Below are 23,929 nucleotides of genomic sequence, written 5' to 3' on the forward strand. Positions count from 1 at the left end.
ATAAATCAACAGGTGAATTAATTCAATTAAATAAACCGAAATTGATCGAAGACTTTCGCTTCGCAAAGTGAAAGAGCGCACTTTATATTCTTATCCGCGTTTTTCGCATAATCCTTTTTCACGGTGGATATTTTCTTACGCGGACGTTTTATGAAAGTTTAGCTAAAAAAAAAGGAAAATGGTGCTTGGAGCGTGCCGAGAAAAGCTTTTATTAAACATGTACGTCGAGAGGAAAAACTACGAATTTTTACCCCGCATGATCTCTCTCTAGCCTTTTTACATACATCGTAAGTAAATAAGCTCGGGCGGAAAAAATTGGCCACGGTGATTACTCTATGATTATTTTCGTAAATTGGCAAATATGTATTTAAACATTTTACATACATACATATAATAAACCAGCAGCGTGGACCAGTGGTTAGCATATAATGCTTTCGAGTAGTCACGGTTCGATTCACACTAATAGCTATTGGCCAGACCTTGGTTTGTAGCTCCAGGTCGATCGTTGCCTTTCAGAGTTTACCAATTTTTCTGATTTTCATTGAAACGGTTCCTGAAATTGGTGTTTCCTTTCCAATCTGTCTTGCAAATCTTAAGGTATTCAGCGTCTCCAGGTTTACCAATTTGTTTAATAAAAATGCTGTAAAAAATGTATCCATAGATGTCACTGCGGATGATGTTTGAATGAATGCTTGTATTGATTGTATTGATCGTATTGTATCTGTATTAGTACACTCGTCATTTAGTTAAGTTATTTAGCGTCTTGAGGTCCGCCAATTTATATAGTAAAAGTATTGCAAAAAGATCTCTATATGTAGATGTCACTGTGGATGATGTATGTATGAATTCGCATTGTATAAAAATGCTTGTATTAATTGTATTATTGTATTTTATCAGTATACTCGTCTCGCCTTTATAGATCGCTTTGGAGCGATCTGTAAGGCGAGTGTACATGTTCGATTGAAATAAACAAAAAAAATAAATGCATACAATATTCAACGTAAAACAACGTAATTTATGGTTTTAAATCCAATACTGTATCTTGCAAAATTATATATTATATCTCGAAGAATAGAATTGCAGTTAGAGTGACGCTTTAACAACAATAAATAGTCGGCCAAGTGGTTTATAGTCAGTTCGTAGTATCGAGTCACAGTTAAAAACAAAAATATATGACACTTGTGTTGTGCCCATTGATTTTTAAACAGCAGAATGTACTAGTGGTTAGCATATGTGATTTCTAACACAGTGGTCACGGGTTTGAGTTCGTGCTTCAAATTGCTTCAAATTTGTTCATAATGTCTCGCCAAATTTTGAGCTATCCCCTAATTTCACCCCTGCAAACTCGTTTGGTTGTCCACGTACAAATTAGCATGTGAATGTATCGTTTATTGGTAACAGTGCTATCTCCGACATTATTATTCTATTTTATTTTTATTCAATGAATCAATCATACAATATTCAATATTCAATCAATCAATGTTTATTCAATCAATACTCAATCAATCACGCGACGGGTGTGTTATAAGAATTATTAAGAATTTTATATACATAAGTTAATTAATCATTATATTTTTAAATTTAACACGACATCATGTACAGAAGTTTTGTAAGTATTATTTTATATTATGTAAGGCAAATACAAACAACCATTAACATTTATGAAATCCTGATAATTGTACTAATTACTTTTTGAAATCTCCATATTTGTTAATAAAAAAATACTTCATCTATTGTTACTATGTACATAGATAAAGTAAAAAAACCCTACATACGTCTCTTCCATTTTTATATAACATATATGTACATATAATAAAATGAAAAATTTGCTCATTTTAATGATGTTTATGTGTCAAATCTAATATATAATTTCGAAAGAGACTTTTTATGTAACTATTGTCGGTTCGTAGAAAAACAGATGAATATTCAAATAAATTTATTAAATACAATAAAACTATTCAAATAAATTTAATAAAATATTTACTATTAGATTGGCCATGTTTAAGCGGTTTATATTACAAATACCGAATGAAGCCGGGTAAAAACACTAGAGTACAATAAACACGTATTAGGGTTATTTGTACTGGCATAACTGGCAGACAGGCAGCTGCACGTAAACAGCAGAATGAAAAGTATTTTTTCGTACAAATTCTTATGTTCCGTAATATTTACGTGGTGTAGAGGTAACAGCAGTGGCCGACACAAACTATTAATATTATACAGCAGTACATGACACCGTAAGGTATAAATCAAAACGGTTATTTGGCCACTATGGAAATATTCACGAATTGACGTGACGTCATAGTAGTGAGTGAACACGTATTAACGGAAGTGCCCACGCGCATATGAATATTTTCGGAAATTTTATATTGTGATAATATTGACTCGACGATACTACGCAAGTAATATTGCGCCGTATCGTCGCGTTCTGTAATGTATATGTAAGCCGACTTTGCCTTGCACTCGGCCAAAACTTGTCTGAACGTACTGAAACGTGTCTTGCTATGTGTTATGAAAAGAAAATGTCGTTTACGTGAGCTACTGTGCTGTGCCGTAGCCACAAACTGCTGGATATTATTAACCCTTATACAGATATGTACATATACATATGTATATATAACCAATGTAATACATTTTTATGCCTTTTTGGCATCATAAAATACAATAAAACAAAACAAATCAAAATATAAGATTCTGTATCATGTTTTCTTACAATTTCATTATTTTTTCCACTTCTTATCTTTTTCCCATTTCTTTTTTGGGAGAGCTCTAGCGCGTCATAGGAGGATTGACTGTACGTAGTCATCATATATGACAAAGATGAAAAAAATGAGCCTTTGTAAAATAGGAAACGCTTTTATTTTTATAAAAGTCACAAGTAGTGATGATAAAAAAAAACATTTCAATTTTTATAAAAAATTTTCTCTAAATATATAAATAGCGAATTATCTATTTCAATAATGATATTAACAAATTGAATGTCTGTCTGTGTGTCTCGTATAGGCTCCTAAGTTACTGAACCGATTACGATGGAACTTTCAGGATTTGTTGTATACATGTAAGAATGTAAGAAGTATGTTAGATGAATTGAAATGGTTGGATATTAGTAATAGTCTTAAATTAAGCACTTTAAAATTTGTATATGAGCTAGATAAGAATCTATTACCCAAATATTTTAATAATCATATAGTTAAGAATAGAGATATATGTATGTACATAATTATAAAACTAGAAATAGGAATAAATTAATTATGGGTAGAGTTAAGAAAGCAAAAACTGCAGGAGGTGTTTTCCACATAGGTGTTCAAATATACAATGCCCTTCCTGAGAGTATTAGAGGTGCTAGTAGCATTGTTGCTTTCTTGAGGGGTGTTAATGGATACCTCTGTAGAAGATGACGTCATTATATATGTAAGTTTGATAAAATGCTATGTTTGTTAATTTTGTTAACTATGTTATATTATAGTTGTTAGTTTAATTTTTTTTTTATTTATTTATTTAATATACTTGGGGGAGGCGGCAAAGCCGATAGACCCAAGGGGTTTGATCAAACATATTATACATACATACATGCAATTAAAATGAGAAAAATTAAAATACATAAAAAACAATCTATATGCATATATAAAAATTAATGTCTGTGTGTGTCTCGAATATGCTCCCAAACCACTAAACCGATTACGATAGAACTTTCAGGATTTGTTGTATGTATGTCTGGGAAGATTACTGTGAAAAAAAAACGGGAATGGGTGTCATTGCAAATTTCAAATATTTTCGCGTCGCGACCAACGTGTTCGCTACCTGCGTTTTTCCGAAAAATGGGAACGGGAACAAGAACGACAACGGGAACGGGAAAAGGAATTGCATGCGTTATTGGGCGTTGCAACGCATGACGGGTTCAGCTAGTATTAAAATAAAAATAGTTTGTAAATAAATAGTAATAAGTTTGACATTGTTAATTGTAAATAATTCATTAGCAATTTGCTATTTAATAATAATGAATAAATAAATCACCCGAAAACGGGAATGAGTGTCATTGCAACGCAATAATTTCAAATGTGTTCGCTGCCTGCGTTTTTCTGACAAATGGGAACGTTAACGGGAATTGCATTCTTTATTATAAAACATGCCGGGTTCAGCTAGTATAATATGAAATTAAGGGAGCAAAGAGGTGTGACTAAATGTCTGTATACAACAAAAACAAACCCCTCCAATTTTCCGCATTCCCTTATTTTGTAGGTGAAAATTAGAATAGAATTCGCTCCGTCTACTTTAGGGTCGTTTTGGGGGGGGGCCTCGTCAGAGAATTGGGTCAAGCGTAATTGAATAATTAATTGTTGTATTTATTACCTGAAGTATTGCGTCGTTGAGTCTGAGCCGACCGTCTATAGTGGCTGCTCCAGCCTCTGTTAGCTTCGTAATGTATATAGAAGAGTCTCCGCGACGAGCTCCGTCGATTCCACCAGCGATGCTAAACCCCAGGCCCGCAGCACCCCTTTCCAACTGCACCTCGAAAAACTGCCATTCGCACTCGCCTGGCGACTGTAAACAAACACCTCATTAAATATTTCGGAGTGAAACGCTTTTTACCGAATTCCTTAAAACGCACACATGCCACGTCTGCGGTTGGCTACCCGTGTCACAAAGTGGCACGCCAATTTCATCCCACTTATTTAAGGATATTAAAATATAAATTTTTGTGTTTTCAATACTGAAACCGTTCTAGAAATAGTTTTGAAAAGGTATTGCAACATGTGTGTGTGTGTGTGTAAAAATCAGCTGATAACTAAAAATAAAACTATCACTGTTTGATCTGTGTACATATATTAAGCCTGTATTTGAATAAAGTATACAAATCGAGTAAACCTTCGAGTGTTGTTATTATTATTTTTTTTTATTACGTTTTAGTATGGAGAATATGTATGACACTGATGTTGAGTATGGAACAGAGAGTAAATACGAAATCGACAGCGAATTAGAGTCTGATAGCGATAGCGATAACGACGAAAATGTCGCTCCTTCTAATATTTCTCAAACTGTAATGTCTTCTGTTGTACCTTCAACTTCTTCAAACGGGTCAATCAGCCAGCCTTCAACATCAAGAATCATAAATTAAAGTGTTTTATTATTTTTAAATATCGTATAATATATATTATTTGTTAATTATACGTACAAAAAATTTCCAGAAGTTTTTTTTTTACGAAAATAATGAATAGATATACATAGGTACTGTATAGCGTGCTTTATGCAAGATGCAGGTAGACGCGCGTTCCAAGAACTGTCTATACCCCCACACTGTCAAAACATTTGTGAGACAGAGCTATTTTATAAAATATCAGCATAGCACGGAAACAATAGATTCTAGCTCAGCATTGAAAGTGTTAACTTATATGTACTGTCCCTCACAGAGGTGTCTCTTTGCTCTTCGCAAGAATGCATCCATGGTCTTAGAAGACCTGATGCACTCAGGGAGGGAGTTATACATTAGTACACCCCTATGAAAGACACCCCCAGCTGTCTTTCTTTTTCTTACTCTACCTACAACTAAATTATTCTTATTTCTAGTGTAATGATTATGAATATCTCTATTTCTTATTCTATAATCTTTAAAATAATCGGGTAATAACTCATGATCTAACTTATAAACAAACGATAATGTGCTTAGCTTTAAACTATTATTAATACTCAACCATCCCAATTCATCTAACATACTTCTAATACTTTTGAATCTACGAACATTCAAAATACCTCTCATAGCTTTATTTTGTAATTTTTGTATTTTCCCTGTATCTTGGTCACTAAACAAGTTAAGCACAGTGGCACAATACACTAAATGTGGAAAAACAATTGTATTGTAGGCTAAAACTTTACTTTTTCTACTTAAAACATTTCTTAACCTACATAAAACACCAACCTTTCTAGCCATTTTTTTTTATAATATATTCAGCGTGTACCTTAAAATTCAGTCTTGAATCTATGTAAATACCTAAATATTTAATGTTAACGACAATCTCTATTAATTTGTCACCCATTTTCACTTCACCTACGCCAGTTTTATTATTTATCCATATCATTCTTGTTTTATTAATATTAATTTTTAATTTATTTACACACAACCATTTATTTATATTGTTCAATTCCACATTCAAAATATCACACATCTCTTTTGCATTCTTACCTAATATATATTCTAATGTATCATCCGCAAAAAGATGAATCTTACAATTATTAACTGTTTTAATAATATCGTTAATATATAAAATAAAAAGCATGGGGTATATTAGCTTCACAAGATATTTATTTTCCTACTTTCACCCTCTGTTTTCTATTACATAAATAACACTTAAACCAATCTATATTCCTTATTCCTAGTTTATACAATTTTTTTAACAGAATGCGGCCAGCTTTGTATGTTGGTGGAAAACTATTTGATAAATGATATTAACAATTAGATACAACATAACTTCTTATTGAATACTTATCTCACGGATAACGCTCTGTGAAGAAATGTAGTTCTAGCTGTGAAAGATCTGACACATTTGGCCGTAAATTGATATATAGAGGCTATATGCCATTACACGAAGTTATATTGAAATTAATATATACATATGAGAGTTAAAACTATAAATATTTATATATTAGAGATAGTGAGAACCTATAAAGCAAATTTTATAAAATATAGAGTGAAAAAAGAAAAAAGTTATAGGCGTTTAAACAATTGCAATCTGACATGGCGAAAAGTGAGAATAGTCTAAACAAACGCTGGATAAACGTCTGGCACTTTTTCGTGGGAGCGATTTCAAACGCGTCTTACACGATATTTTGAACCATCGTAATGGCGGAGGATCCATTTAGTTATATTAATGACCAAAATGACCAAAATGGCAAAGTATGAAAACGATCGGATTAGAGGCAAATTTGTTCCTGTATTGTAATCGTAAGTGAAACGTAAAGGATGTTTGTAATAACGTGTATTGATGACTAAAATGAGCAATATGGCAAAGTATGAAAACGATCGGATAAGAGATAAAAATGACCACTAACACGAATGCCATGTGAAACGTAAAGGAGGTATGTAAAAATGAACGAAATCGACAAATTGATTACTATACGTAGAACCATTTTGTATAGAGTGCATTCATGTACATATGTGTGTGTATGAACACTGCATATATCTGCAAATTCGCAATTCCCCAAACAAACAAATACCAGATATCGGCAATTATAAGCAACTAGTGTTGTGCCTGTTGATTTCAACGGGTGGCTTCGGAATGGATACACGATACACGAATTAAAATAAAGTTACATGTTATTTATTACATTTTATACCAGGAAGGCCTTACTGGTAAACCCCAATGCGCCTTCCTGGCCAATTACAAAAAAATGCAACATTTTTTATTACACAAGTCGCTGAATTACGAGACACTGAAAATTCGCAAATTAACGAGACATCTATGAATTGTATATAAATTTTATTGTTCATTAATTATAGTCATAGTGGTGACATAGTACATAAATGGGAAGGTTTTTAGGAAGGAAGAAACGATCGATTTGGAGTCACAAATATCCAAGTCAGCAGCACTACAGATATACTCAGAAAAAATCTTTTCAATCGAGGTCAGCTCATGGGATCGAACCCGGCGCCTCTCAGTGTTAGGCAGAAGCTTAATAAAAGTAAATGACATGCAAAATAGAAGTAAAGGACATCACAACGTGCCTAAACATTTTGTCAATATTTTTCAAATATAAAATTAATATAACAAGTACCAAAGTTTGTCAGTAATGTCAATTCATCATTGTTCAACAGTGATATATGTATTATCTTTTTATATGAAAATTTAGTTTTAATGATTAAAAAAGACTCATATTAAGGTTGTTTTGAAAGAAAGTTTATGCACTTAAGACGTGCTAAAAGATTTATTTCTCAAAGGTAAGCGCCTATAAAACGTGTCACGACGATGAAAATGCATTTTTATGTTTATGTTTCGAAATTACTGCAGATTAAGTCTCGAAACTTCTTTTACGACTGTCTGTACTGTCACGTTACAATGAAAGATTAATAAATTTTTAAAACTATGTACTTGGTTAAGTAACCAAGATTTCTTCATTATTATTATTACGTTACATGTATCTTATTGTTAGATATATTCGAAAAAACTAATGATTTAATATAGAAACGGAGAATTTAAATGAGATACGTAGAACTATTTCACTTTAACTATAGTTCTGCTGCTGATGTGTTTACCGTCGCTTACGGGGTCTATGTATATTAATGACTGTCACTTGTGGAGTCGATGGTGATGACTAAAGACTGTCATTCTCGGAGTCGATGGTAATGACTAACGACTGACACTTGCGGAGTCAATGTTGATGACTACCTCTCTCGGAGTCTTGATGGTGATGACTGACTAATTCTAACAGTAATGAGTTTATATACTCTTCTTTAAAACAATGGTGTAGAAGACACGTGTCGTACAATTTCGGTTAGTCAGTGTTTTAAGGTGTGCCACAAATCAATGGTTGTACTTAGTAAATGAGGTGTGCCACACATCAATGGTGTTACTTGTTAAATTAGTTGTGTCACAAATAAATGGTGTGTCTTATCCCTACTGGTTAGTCAACTGCATTGATAAGCGAGGTATTTACATCATATATATAAAGACGGTAATCTGTGTGTGTGTGTCTTAACTCTCACCGAACATAATGAAAGAATCGATAAATTCGATAAATTCAGTTTTCGACGAGACGACTTTGTCGCGACTCGAACCGATCACCCCAAATAGCCGGAATATAGGTCTAAATTGAGCTAATGGTCACGTACATCACGCCAAATCCAATTCTTTATTTCGCCTTTTTTTTTTTAAACATTAATTGAAATGTTCCTTCTCGCCATATAAAAATACGTAATTTTAATAATTTCATTTAGCGAGGCTTTGAAACATTTTTTATATATTTATTTTTATCTAAATTTAAATTTAAATTTAAATTATTTATATTTTGACGATATTCGAGAAAAAAATTGATTTCATTCACCGCGGGCGCCGGGAATCGAACCTCGGGCCCTCCGATCCAAACGAAATGTTCTCACGAGCCCACGGCGCACGCCATATCCTCGCTTAGAATACGTGTTGTAAATACACATCGTATGTATATGCACGTAATTTGTTATGTGAATAATAATATTCAACGTTACGAGGTCAATGACCGTTTGTGTATAATCGGAAAATATTACATTTTGTTAACGTTAACTTTAAGAATTGAAAATTATTACAAATAAAGAATTGAAAACTATCTATGAGAGTCTACGAAAATAACGGTTCCGGTTCCGGATTTTTTTTTAGTTTTATACGAGTATATAATAGTTTTATACCCATGCGATGATATTTCATCGGGCTATTCACTAGTTTATGTATATTCATAACACTGGGTCGGGCAAGTCCTGTCATTGATAAGCGAGATACATAACAGTACATATACATATGTACATATGTATATATGTGTTTATGTATGTATGAAACGCCACGTGTACGAAATTATTTAGCAACAGATCGAACCATCCCCTCACTTATTTATGGGTAAAAATTTTTTTAAAGAAAACTCGCGTCATATATTATGTTATACCAAAATTAGTTTCAAAATTTTCCGCTCGCGTTAACAATTCAAAGTCGTGTTTTCAGAGTAGGCAGATATGATTTACGATCCTGTGAAATTTTTCTCATCATTTAAGATAAGCGGTGCGTTGTAAAGACGCGGATCGCACAATGGCGATGACGCTTGTCACACATACATTTCCCGAGTTTGTCCTGTGAAACTTTTTAGGATATCCTCTCGGGTTGCTTGTGAATTATACTCAAAGAGAAGAAGCGAAAAAAAAACAAAGACGCAAGATAACGTAATGAAGGAAATTTCTTACGGTCTTTTCATAGGGACTCGCTGAAAAATGTTCATTTCATTTTTTAATTGCAAAGGGCGGGGTCGTCAAATAAGAGTGAATTATAGCGAGACTTGCGAAGAATTTTAGAAAAAATCAACAAGTTAAAAAAGTACTGCACTTGACTGCACTGCATCAAAAATAATTATAGACAACTTAAAGAATAGAAGAAAGGATTAATTTAGGTAGTTTATAATACTTACATTTATATGTAATGCGGTTTAAATTGATTTTGTTTTTTTGAGATATTGTGGTCTATTTTTCCATTCATTTGTGTAGAATGAGTCTTAAAATTAATCAATAGGCAGGTACTACCAAGTACTACTTAAAAAAAAGGGGGACATGTCTGTTTTAAATGATCAACATCTAAAAATATATATATTTTTATTATTAACGTACAAACAATGTATATACGTATGTCATCCAACCTTACAAAATAACCAAAGTGTTCCGTCAAAATTTCAAGATACATATTTAAAAATAATATTATTTTTAAAAATCATATTTAAGATGGGATATTAATAACATATGTTTTAGATAGATAAAATAACTTTATTGAATAGTTTTAATCAGGATTTTTAAAAACATCAGAGTAAAACCGAATACCGGTTTAAACTTGTTTTATTAGAATATCCAAAACCAAAAACCGTATTTCTATAAATTACAGCAGGTAGACAAATAAATGAAACATGGAATATATCATAATGAACGAGATATGACTATCCGCAGGCTTAGATTATCATTGAAAGAACTATTATCATACTGTATTAAATGGATATTACATTAATAGGCCATTCATATGAATCACATGTCATTAGAATATAATTACTTATTGTTATTATATACACAAATGATTTAATTGATGCGTAAGTTAAAAAGCAATGGTCCGAGATTAGAGACTTGCGGTACACCAGACCAGAGTAGCTACGCAACAGAAAAGCTGTGATAATGTTTTTCATGTTGATCATATTGATCAATAAGTAAAATAAATATTAAATTATAAGAAATACAAATATTAAAAGTGTAGCATTTACTTGGAAATTTTGATCAAAAAGTGTTTAGAATGATTATAAAAAAATCGATGTAAAATAGTAAAAAAAAAAATGATAGATTAACCTCATATCCAAAAACATGAAAAAAGATTTGTCAGAGTTGTAGAGTTAGGTGACATGGGGTAGTTGGGATAGCAGTCAGAATTTGAATATTTTTTAATGTCTTAACAATCCAAGTTTGGAGTATCGGGTCAGTCCATTGAGATTATGGAAGACGCTATTTCGCTTTTGTTAGCATGAGTAATGCGTGAGGTTGGCGAGTCCTAACTAATTATATCACAGCCGGTTAAATTATGCGTAACTTTTCCACCGTAACCCCGGAAAATTTTATCAAGAAAATTTACGTCGCGGGCACCAAGTTGTCTCCTTTATCGCCGAGACGTAAACTTTTTGCCGGTAAGACGCGAGCTTATGCAAAGTATACGTATTTCTCCAGAAATTTGCATACTAATTGCAGAGCTTAAATATCAAGCACGCCTATTTGCATAGAGAAAAAACTCTTTTACCGCAACTTCCGAAGATAAGCGTAAGCTATCGGATACGTAACATGATTGATTGGCAAAATTTTCACCGTTCGAACCGTCACGTTATCATACAGAATATATTGAATAATATTGAGAGATTTACAATGTTTCCAATTTCAAGTTACCAAAGTGATTAGATTTGTTTAATTTTTCGGTAGTTGCGTTCAGCATTTTCCGGATTTCATTTCACGGGAAACGTGTACTATGTATAAGACGCGTTTTTACCATAATCGCGTTGTCGGCCAGATTTCCTTATTTTCCCGGCAACCAGAGCTGAAAATTGAAACCGTCTGTCATTTCCGATTACAATTTTCGCTTCCGACGTGTGGTCGGCGACTACACGTTTATAAAAAAAATATGTGTTCCGTTTTTTTTTTATTATTATTTCTAGAGGTGAAGATTGCTCTGTTTCCCTCGTTCCTATCCCATTCGCGCTTTTGACGAAATGAGTTATTTCTGTGACGAGATTCTGTTTTGCGCCTCGAGAAAATATAAAAGAAAAGCACCACAAAGCAAATACGAGTAATTCCGGTTTCGTTCTTTCCGCCGTGTTTTAGGCGATTATGGCGCCCCCTACATACCTCACCTCACACCTCTCCGGCAATTTCCTTTAGTCCTATATCTGTCCGCCTGCCTGGTAAATGTTTTTCCGAATGTTTATTGAACATGACATACGATACTTGACTGTAATCTCAACCATTCATTTATACACAAAGCGTTTCTATTTTTACCAACGATCTTTTCGTTTTCATTCGTGAAAATTTGATTAAATATATTCGTATGTATAATATGATATGGTGGAAAAAAAAACTAATTAAAATCATGAAATAGGATTTTGTACGTAAATATCATATTTTTATTTCAAATAAGCAGAAAAATGAAAATAAGTATAAATATTTTTTTTCTGAGAGTACTTACGAAAATATGTATATTATATATATTTGTGGGAATAAGTACTATCAAAATATTAATATAAATGTTTTTGAGACAATGATCAATAATAAATAAAATGATCAATTTTAAAAATAATTAAACACTTTTATGATCGAGTAAATGGCTTCAAGGTTTTTTTTATCATTACATACGTAGTTACACGGCCCAAGCCTCTTAGTTATATATTTAATTACATTAGTTTAAGCCGGGATCATAATTTTGATTGAAATCCCAATCATTGAAATCTTTTTGATTGAAATCCTAATCATGAAATCTCACACATTTTATATTTATAGTTTATATTGTCGTATATTTTTTATTGAAATTTTGGGTAAAAATGTAAGGGTTAAATTGCCTTTTTATTTTATTTTGTAATTATTTTTTATATTTTAGTACATTAGTTTTTTTATAAACACTTATTTTTTATATATTGTCTTAATTTTATTTAGTTTTCAACTCGTTGACATTTTTCAATTTTGGATAAAGAATGTACATTACACAGGGTTGCATCGAAAAGCCTAGAACGTCTTTTTGTTTGTCTCTAGAAGTTTTTAAAAACTTTTTTTATGAATCATTAATTGTTCTTCAAATTGGTTTTTTTATTTTTATCTCATAGAACATGAACACTCGTCTTTACAGATCGCTCGAAAACGACAAGTGTACTTACTTAAACAAATACATTACAATACAATAAATATACATAAGCATTTTATTCAATGCGAATTCATACATCTATAAATAATTTTTTGCAGCATTTTGTTATCAAATTGACGAACAAATGGACGCTGAATAACTTGAGATTACCACGAGAGATACGATACGAGATAGATTACCATGAACCGTTTCAATGAAAATCAGAAAAAAATTGGTAAAAATGATAACAAACGATCAACCGGGAGTCACAAACCAAGGTCTGGCCAACAGCGGTACTATAGTGGGACTCGAACCCGTGACCACTTTGCTCGAAAGTATAATATGCTAACTACCACTAGTCCACGCCGCTGGTTAAAAAACGTTTATTATGATGATGTCGAAAATATATATTTTTTTGTTTAAAGTTTTGAAGATTTGAATAAAATAGATTCTTTTATACACATAAACTTTTTAAAATACATATGTATATACTTTTTATTGTAGCCAATATATTCGAAAAACACTTAAATATTGGAACGATAAACTTAAGACATGCGTATAATTTACTACACGATTGTTAAGAGCTTATGCTCATGCTAGTTGAATCGATGTTATGACTGGTTGACGGAGTCTGATGATTTGAGTGACTCTCGTGCCTCGCGCATGGTTTATATATAAAATCTGATGATGTCAGTGTTTTTATTATAGCGATTAGATTTACTTATTGCTTTTATGGTTTTATATAATTTTCTATATATACATATATCTAAAATTAGATCAAGACAGGGTATAGCGGCAAGGGATACATATAATATGATTTTTCAATTATAAAAGCTTGTTCATAGTATTTGTTTTTTATTATTATTTTTTTTTTTTTGTTACTTGTAGTGATGAGAATCCGCCTATCCGATAAACGTCCCGTCGATGATTCACGAAGCTGGCGAAAAGCTTGAAAGTGTGCGCGAAATCACACGGAGACGTGTTTTTTATGACTGTAGGCGACGGGACGGGAGGGTGTGAAAAAGAAGGGTTGTCTTCCAGAATTCCAGAAGAAGGGGAGTTTGTTTATTGGCGCCAGGGCAGATTAATATCTGAGAGTCAAGTTGGCGAGGCCGAGTCGAGGATCATTTGGCGTCATATGGTTAGACGCTTCCGCCAGTTTTCTCGCCTCTTCTAACGCCCCCGAGATAAGGATATATTTATTTTTATAACACCCCATAAATCGCATAGAGGGCGGCCCGGATAAAACGGAGGTCCTCGGATGGATCTTTCTGACTTTGAACTTTTTATTTGTCCGTGTTCCCGTTTTACGATGGCAACTCTTGCGTGAATTATGGATGCGTAATGGCTGCCAGGGACGAGACAACGATACCAGTACAATTTCATCCCTTATGGTATCGTCTTCGTTTCTTATTTTTTTTATTCGTTTTACCCCCCTTCTAATGCAAGGGCATTCGTCTTTTACTGCTTTACGTGGGGGTGGTCCATACATGGAAATGCTGTAAAGTATTTGGAAGCTTTCTGAATTATACGCGCCTTACAAATTCGCGTACGAGTAATTTTACAGCGCACTCAAATGCCGTTTCGTAGCTTACGGCATAACAGTTCAAAGAAATAAATGTGGAATTCAAATGAGACTGGCACTATTCAAAGAAAACAAATGTTTTCAAAGGGTGTATATAAAAACAAAATAATTATGATAAGAAGTAACACTTTTAGGGGTATCCCTCCGGAGGGCAACTAAGAAAGATTTATACTTGTTGTGTGCTAAATGTTGTGAAGGAGACACGCAAAATTGCGTGTTTTCTCCAAAACAACAACCAGTTCATAAGCATTAGATAATTATTAATTTACATTCCTCCCCCGAGATTAATAAAATTCAATTACTCAATAAAAACAAAACACGCAATTCACCAAACAGCGTTCTCTTCATAATACGTATGTATATATATATATATATATATATATATATATATATATATATATATATATATATATATATATATATATATATATATATATATAATATTTACAAACTGCTGCAAGTTTGTACCTACATAATACGAATATAATAAGCTATTATTTTATAAGGTATATTTAATAACGAATTTGCGGTTTGGATGGTGTTCCAATCGGTGTTTGCCAACAGATGACAAGTCATTTATTAAGATGGACTTTGTGAATATTAATTTTAAGCAATTTCAAGCTCTCTCTTATCGCATGTATTTTTAAATTAATTTAACGAAAAACAGTGAATAATCCTTTTTTTATTTTAATAATAGAATGATATGTACATATGAACATTTTATATAACTTTACATTTTTATATCTACAACCAGTAATTTTATGTTGTAAAAATATACTAAAAAAATTATAATTTACAGCCATAGTGACGACTTGGAGCTAATCTGTAATGCTACTATGGCAAAATTTAAATAAATAAAGAAATGGTTCAATGTAAATAAATCATTGATGTGTAAGCTAAAAAACAATGGTCCAAGATAAGAGCCTTGCGGTACACCACAGCAGGCTGCTACACATCAGATCCCTAATCTTTCTATGATCGTGTTTTCATATAAATGATGCTTAAAGTAATAAGTAAAAAAATGTTTTTATATTATAAGAAATATCAATATAAAAAGTGTATACAATATTTACTTGGAATTTTTGCAACATATGCCAAGCCAAAATCATTTATTGTATGTATTTTTAGTTAGTTTAACGAAATATGTACATATGTAACTCTACATTTTTATATCTACGGTCAAAGTATGAATCCATGTACATATGTATGTATATTTAAAATAAAAAAGACTGAGTATGAATGTATTTATGTGCAATTTTTGTTTATAATATTTGACCAATAGATATGGTTGAACATTGTTAAATCGTGTTACAATAATTCGACTCTGTGTAGTTTCGTCCTCTCTTATATAAATATTCCGTTATAATTGTGATATCTGTCAATCTCCTGTCATGTTGCCGAAACACTGACTTGAGTCGAACGTGAAAGTTATTTTTTAATACACGATTGCAAACTCAGCTTGATTTATCCAAGCCGATGCTGGCTAAGATCATTGCCGAATGAAACATAAAGGCGAACAAAGTTTTTGAATTAACGTAAATGACTATCAATTTATAGAGAACGCGCCGTTTGAAATACCCTCGTCAACTAAACAATAGTCTCGAAACGAACAGGCCAATGCCACCAACGACAAGAAAGGTTTGTTCTTCATTCATCTGAAACGTTTGTATGCAAAAAACTCTCAAAATGCTTTCTTTGTACGTTATTTAAAAAAAATGTAAATTTATTTTACATCATACAAACAATGCAAATTGCTATTCGCTTTTCCCATACCGGTAAATGAGTAAATTTTACATTACTTAACCCTATTTTTGTATAGAACTAAACGAGTTTTAAATATGACAAGCTTAACGGTATTGCTTTTATATAGTACAAAATTTATCAATACTTACATATATTATAAAATGAGCATCGAGTTTTCTTAACATCAACAGTATCTTTAAAGTTAAGGAAAATTTCCAGCAACGTAGCTCAGTGGTTAGCGTGTAATGCTTTCAACTGAGAGGTCTTGAGTTCATTCCTTGGCCCGGTGTTGCTTGCCAGATTGGTCAGACAGATATATTAACCAGCAGCGTGGTCTAGTGGTGAGTATTAAATTATTTCGTTCTTCTAAATGTCACCGGTTCGATTCCCACTAAGAGTCTCGTTGTTGGCTAGACTTTGGTTTGTCGAGGTCAAACGTTTTTTATCAGAATTTGCAAATTTTTCTGATTTTAATTGAAAAGGTTCCTATAAAATTGGCTTTTCCTTCCCAATTTTCTGTTGCAAACCTTTAGTTATTGTTATATTCCAGGTTTCGCCAGATTTCTCAACACAGATGTCTCTGTGGTTGTTTATCGAACGTAAAAATTCGTATTGTTACATGAAAAATGTTATTAATCGTATTTATACGATGTTTGTAGTATCTCACCATAGATGTCAGGTATTGTTTCGATTTACATGTGTATGTATTTAGATGTCTCGTTAATTACGAGTTTTCAATATTTTGTAATAAATTAGCCATAGTGACGACCTGGAGCTAATCTGTAATATCACTATGGCGAAATTGTAAAAAAATAAATAAATATGTGACTACAGGTCGATTGTTTCCTATAAAAGTTTGCCAATTTATCCGATTTCATTGTTGAAACAGTTCCACTAAATTATTTAACGTTTTTTTTTTTTGACCATTGTGGCATTACAGGGAGAACCTAATGCGCCACAATGGCCTACATAAAAAAATAATAAAATAAAATAAGAGAGGGAGAAAACAAAAAATAAAATTAAAAATTAAAAGTTACAAAAAAAACCAAAAGCAAAATATTAAGATACAAAAAAAAATACAGCATTTAACACGATCATAAAAAACTTAATAGTTATTAAAATTTAAAATAAGAAAAAAATACAAATACAGGAATGTCTTGCACCTGCAGCCTGTTCCAATAAATAAGAACAAGTACAGGTACAAAACATCCCTGTGAGGCCCAAATGGAAGAGAGTAGATTAAGATTCCACTCATACATCACATTCAAATTAAGAAAGTAATGATGAGCGCAGGTTACCAGATAAATATGTTAAAATAATATCCGATAATCAACGTTCACCAAGGTGGAAAATATCGCATTCAGGGACGGCAGCAACGATCTCATTGAGAAGTCGAATAGCTCTTGGTATAGGAGCCATTCGAAAAAGAACTGTGCGAGCAGGAGATACAGCCATCAAATGATGATGTCTACCACGCATATAATTATTAGGTACATAAAGTCCCAACTGTTCCAGCAACAACGGGCATGACGTATTACCACGCAGTAGCTGGAGAACAAAACGAATTAACGAATTATCTAGCTACCAATCCCGTTTCGCATTTCGAATTTGTTGATTATAATAAATATGCTACCCACCTACATAAGAATTTGTCCATAGTTGTCTTTATGATATTGAAACGTACATAGGTAATTGGCACTCGTCAACTACTGGTATACTATCGCTGATCATTTGATCTCACATTCGCGCCAAAAATGCTTCGACGTATGAACGAGCGGGATACAACAGCCAATAAGGTCTCGCGACCCATCGACCTATAACCTCTCTGTGCTAAGAGTACACGCTTGGATATAATTATTAGGCGATTTTGGACCGTTATTCATTCAGAGCTGGCAGGGAGACGGATTAGGAACAATGAACCATCCCTACGACCACTACTACATTCTTAACTCCGATCTCGGAAATTCCTCTGCACGTCCAAACCACAATATTGTCTAAATATAATTGTTTGTAATGTAAAAAAAGCGTTTACCTGTAATAAAAAAAATCGTTGGAGAAGATTAATTATTCTAGATTCGAAATAAAAGTTGAAAACGAATAGCTTTTATTATGATTTGAAAGAAACAGTATCGAAGACTGGCTCAATGTCAAAGATACATATGTACACATGTTAAAAGCATACATATTTAATAATAATATGTTGACTTCGAAGATGTGGCACATAAGCCGGAAATATTTGAGTTGAAAGCCATAATGGAATATCCAAACATGTCATATGCGTCATGCCTTTTAAGGTTTAAAAATATAATATACACCCAAGAGTATATATTTTATGTGTGTGTGTGTGTATACATTTTTGATTATTTGAAAGGAAAAGCGTTTCACAAACAGCACTTTCTATACTTGTAGAATGAATTAAACCGGATGATATCTTGAATGCGGACAGAGAATTTGCATAAGCCGTCAGATATCCATTTCAGACGCGTCCATAATAGACTAGTGGAGCCTTTGTGCCGAACCAAAGGCATATTTTCCATTTCAATGGATTATTTATGACTTGCATATTCAATTGTTGAACAGTCTCCGACGCTGAAGCGGCCTAAATCGATATTTTGTGTCAAGTGCTACTATGCATTCGCCGTTACACACAATCCTAATAAAATAAGTAGATAGAGATGAACTTTCGCGAAAAGAATATACGTATGTATGTATGTATGTACGATACGTATGAGCAAGATTACTGAGATAATCTTCGACAATAAATACGGTCAGTGGTGGAGAAGGACGTCAGAGAAAAGGATCAAAGATCCGGTTGTTTGCTCGACGGTGTTGTTAAAGTTCTTGTTAATCCACGAAAAAATAGTATTATGCGGCCACGAACAACAGTTTGAGAAATGTTCTTATCTTAGGCAACGCTTACAGACTCAATTACAGCCATAAGCTTGTGATAAACTCGGCTTTTCCCAGAGCGGCAAAAAATAACACGCTGCGACAATTTTGCACGGTTTTATTATACGATAAGTGCCGATATAATATTGTATGTATGTTTATACTGTTTTCAAACAACCACATAATTTTTGCGGGTTTCGAAGCATGAAATTTTTAATTTCAAATAAAAAAAGTCGAAAATAAAGATAGAAAGAGGTAAATTTTCACATCAGACAAATTTAACCACATCACAATTGAATTTGTCTGATTGTTTTATTACAAAATACTCATTGATTACAATATAATTATAATCAAATGATAGAAATAAGAAAAACAGCCAACATACTGCTTTCAAACAACCACATAATTTTTGCGGGTTTCGAAGCATGAAATTTTTAATTTCAAATAAAAAAAGTCGAAAATAAAGATAGAAAAGAGGTACATTTTCACATCAGACAAATTTAACCACATCACAATTGAATTTGTCTGTTTTATTACAAAATACTCATTGATTACAATATAATTATAATCAAATGATAGAAATAAAAAAACAGCCAGCAGTATGGCTCGGTGATTGCGTTTATGTTTAGCACCGAGAGGTTACCGGGTTCAATTCCGTGCTAATCTTTAATGCCGCTAGTCAGAATTGGATATGTGTGACTCCAAGTCGATCGTTTCCTTTCAGAGTTTGCCAATTTATCTGGTTTTATTGTTGAAACGGTTCCTCCATCGAATTGGTAAAAACCATCCTACCCGTTATGTCACAAATATCTGAATTTAATTTATGTACAATATGTAAAAATTTATGCGCAAGTCTAAATTCATAGATGACTCTATGGATTAATTAATTCATTGTTAATTTCGTATTCTTCAGCCTCTAGAAATCAAAAATCTGCAATGTTTGTAATTAATTGGGGTTTACCTGTTAGGCATTCTTGGTATATATCTACATACATATGTATGTATGTAAAATAAAAATAAAATATGGAATTATGAAATGCTATGTAAGCTATGAAATGTAAAATATATGCGTTCCATATAAAGATTAAATTATTTTCGTCTGATAATTATTTAAATAAAACCAATTGGTCAGGATAATTCAAAGTATTATTACAAATGTATCAAAAAAATCATTCAATAAAAACCATTATATAAGATAAACCCTCTGTTATTGAATTTTTCATCATACATACATATTTGGAGCATTTCAATTATCAATAAGTTTTCAAGAATGTGCATTGTGGTCTCGAGAAGAAAACCTTGTGTTGGAATTGTGCCAAGAAATGAAGGAAAGCCTTTCTAAATATTTATCAAGTGCGGTTATAGGAATGGACATCGAGAGGATGAAGTCAAAGCTAAAGCATAATATAGCATTATTAAGATACAAAAAATTAATAAACTTCAGGTGAATATGCTTGTATTTATCACATTTTATTTGTACCTACAAATCATTAAAAAAATGAGCCGTCATATTTGAAAGTGGCAATAGTCCAATTTTCAGTTCCAAAAACACTATTTCCGTTTGACTTAATTCACAAATTACTATCACTTATTTTAATTCGATATGTCTAGAATCTCGGAAAAGCAGAATATACGTATAACCGGCCACCAGTATATTTATTAATATTATTAAGCGCATAAGTTTATATTTAATGGTTTGCGAAATATTTCTTGAAAGGAAGAAAAGTGGAATTTTGCCCTTTCAAATATGGCAGCTTATATGTATAATCAAATCACATTCAAGCATGTCATTAGTTCAGATCTGAAAATCCCCTCTGGAGAAAGTCTGAAATGGCAGTCAGTAATAAAATATTTAGGAGTAACGTTCGATAAAAGAATGAGATGGGCACCTCACATTGAGGCAGCGAAATGCAATGCGATGCGGGTTATATCCTCAATATATCCAATATTTAATCGCCATAGTTCTTTATCAACTCAAAATAAAATAAAATTATATCGCGCGCTCATATTACCATTATTAACCGACATGCTTCACCTGTATGGAATAACGCCTCGAATACTAACCTTTCCAAGCTCCAAGGAATACAAAATGAATCCTTAAAAATAATTTATAATACACCCATATATACTAACTTGAAAAAACTGCATGCCATATATAATATTCCGTTTGTTACATACATTACTAACAAACTAACCAGTAGATTCTATGACAGAATCACTAATAACCATACTAACACACTTGTGAAGAGTCTCGGTGATTACAACAAAATGTCTATACCCTTCAGGTATAAACACAGATTACCTAAACACAATCTGCTTTAGGTCATCGACTTTAGAGAGTCTTTAATTAATATTATGTATCAGATGTATTATGAGCATTTATAAGGATTGTAAATAGGTTTTTGAGCTCTTTTTCCTATTATGCTGTAGATTAACATTAGAATAATATAATACTATGATTACTAACCAAATTAAATTAAATTGTAAAATAGAAAATGATCAGTAGATCAGTAGCTATTAAAATAGATATAAGATGTATTGTGAACATAATTTCGTAATAATAAAAAGCATTAAAAAAAAAGCATGTCATTACAGTTAATTTCCCATCATATTAGGTAATGAAAGCAATGTTTGCTTGATGTGCGTTACCTTGTGAGACATCTTGACAGATCAATTTATGTAGTTAATGAAAAATACCCGTATATGTATATACATAAAAAAATATGTAAAATGTACATCAATATAAAATATTGAACTAAATAACTAAGCACATTCAATTACTGTGTAAGTAAATAAAATTAATCGAAAATGAGAGAATTTCCTTCGGAGGGATGACGTTCGTATGATTGATAACTTTATCGGATCAGAGCTCGCTGTCGGTACCTAACCTAATGTCAATTTTCCGCACGCGGTGGAAAGTCCTCTCGGTTTTCCCGTGTATAGAGTTCCATTTATGGTATTTCGCATAATGTCGGTTTTTCACTCTCGGCAATCTGTTTGATGTATTTTCTCCATTTGAAGCGGCAAAGTCGCGCTAGGAGCGAAGATTGGACGTTATTTCCGTATCAGCAACCGTCTTTATACTATTTTTTACTTCGACGAGCAAACATGTCTGTATAATCCGTGTAATTTTATATTCATAAGAAGAAAGGACGAGTTGTATAATAAATATAGTATGAAGCGATAAAGTTTTCCTTCAGCTCATACATTTTTATGAACGCGGACTTGACTCACCAGCCGCGAGAGTTGATTCCTAAAAAAAGTGCGATAATATTTTCGAATTTAAAAGTTGAAAAAATTACCAAGTTATTCAAGTTACTAACTTTCCCTCCCACCACTCCTAAATAAATAAAAAAAAGTAGGCGAGAGATGCTACGCGACGAGAGTGAGAGTGGGCGAGTTAAGAAATCGGAACTTTCTTAAGTACCAATTAAAATTTATTACATTATAGAGACACGGAAATGGACAATTGAAATATGTGTATTATATTTACATTTTTTTCGATGCAATTTTGATTTTATTTTTACGGCCCATGCATTGGGGAGGGCTTTTAGAGGTGCCATGCCATATTCTCTCGTTTCGAAATTGATTAGAGCCAAGTATCGAGTTGTATCATCATATTTCGCCTTCAGGCGAGTGCGATAAAAACCGGTCGTAAAAACGGCTTGGCGTAAAAATGGATTTTTAACGTTAGCAGTAAAATGGCAAATTAAACGTTTCGAAAATTACGTGGAAGAGAATGAACTCGACTCATCCATTGATATAATATACACACATAAATTTATGTACATGTAAATTTAATGTTTTATTCAAATTCTATGAAAAAATAGTTATGAATGTTCTATCATTATTATCCTTTACAGTCATTCACCATCCAATGCTGGATGAAGAAAAGCCTCTCCAACACGCTTCCGTTCGTCTCTTTTTACAAGGCTATTCTACGTGCAGTGACTTTGCTAACTTTTCAGGCAATACTACTGCATTCTTCCGAACCTTTTATCATACTAGATTTTATAAGCCATTTTACAATCATCCCACTTCATTTTTACAATCCCACATGTGGAAGATTAGATTTTTCAAAACTTGAAATGTTGAAATAATGAAAACGAGAAAATGCATATTTTGTAATTAAACTTGCGAGGTATGTACAAAAAAAATTTATCTAAACCAGGCCTGATTTTTTTAGTATATTTATAATCAAAGATTTTTAGCAACTCTCATTCATATCATCCCAGTTATTTTTCTAATTTCATCCAACCGTCTTCCTTGCGGCCTTCCTTTTACCCTTTTACATTCTATTTCAGCACTTTTTTCGTCCATTCTTCTATCTACCCATTGCCGTTTCAATCTGTTCATTCTCTCCGCAATATCAACTACCCTTGTCATACTTCTCACCCACGTATTCCGTTTCTCATCTCTCCTCGTCATGCCGAGCATGTAGGGTCCCATACTTCAAGTGCATTGGACTTTATGTAAGTTGTTGGATGTTCAATGTCAAAGTTTCACATGCATGTATCATCGCTGTCAAAACAAATTGATAGAAGATCTTTTTCTTAAGGCAAAATAGCATTTTTGATTTTAAAACAGCGTTCATTCGTACAAATGCACTCCATTCTAATTTAATAGGTCCCTTAATTTA

General features: G+C 32.5%; 1 protein-coding gene across 1 annotated transcript in view; it reads right to left on the bottom strand.

Moving 5' to 3' along the window:
- LOC143916001 (disks large homolog 1-like) overlaps window positions 1-23,929 on the bottom strand; it is a 112,258-nt gene that overhangs the window by 14,946 nt on the left and 73,383 nt on the right. Inside the window, exon 3 of the mRNA XM_077436852.1 lies at window positions 4,351-4,542. Within this exon, the coding sequence (XP_077292978.1) occupies window positions 4,351-4,542 (192 nt within the window). The remainder of the gene's footprint in view (window positions 1-4,350; window positions 4,543-23,929) is intronic.

This window comes from Arctopsyche grandis, chromosome 1 (assembly GCF_051622035.1).
Source record: "Arctopsyche grandis isolate Sample6627 chromosome 1, ASM5162203v2, whole genome shotgun sequence".
NCBI classification, from domain to species: Eukaryota; Metazoa; Arthropoda; class Insecta; order Trichoptera; family Hydropsychidae; genus Arctopsyche; species Arctopsyche grandis.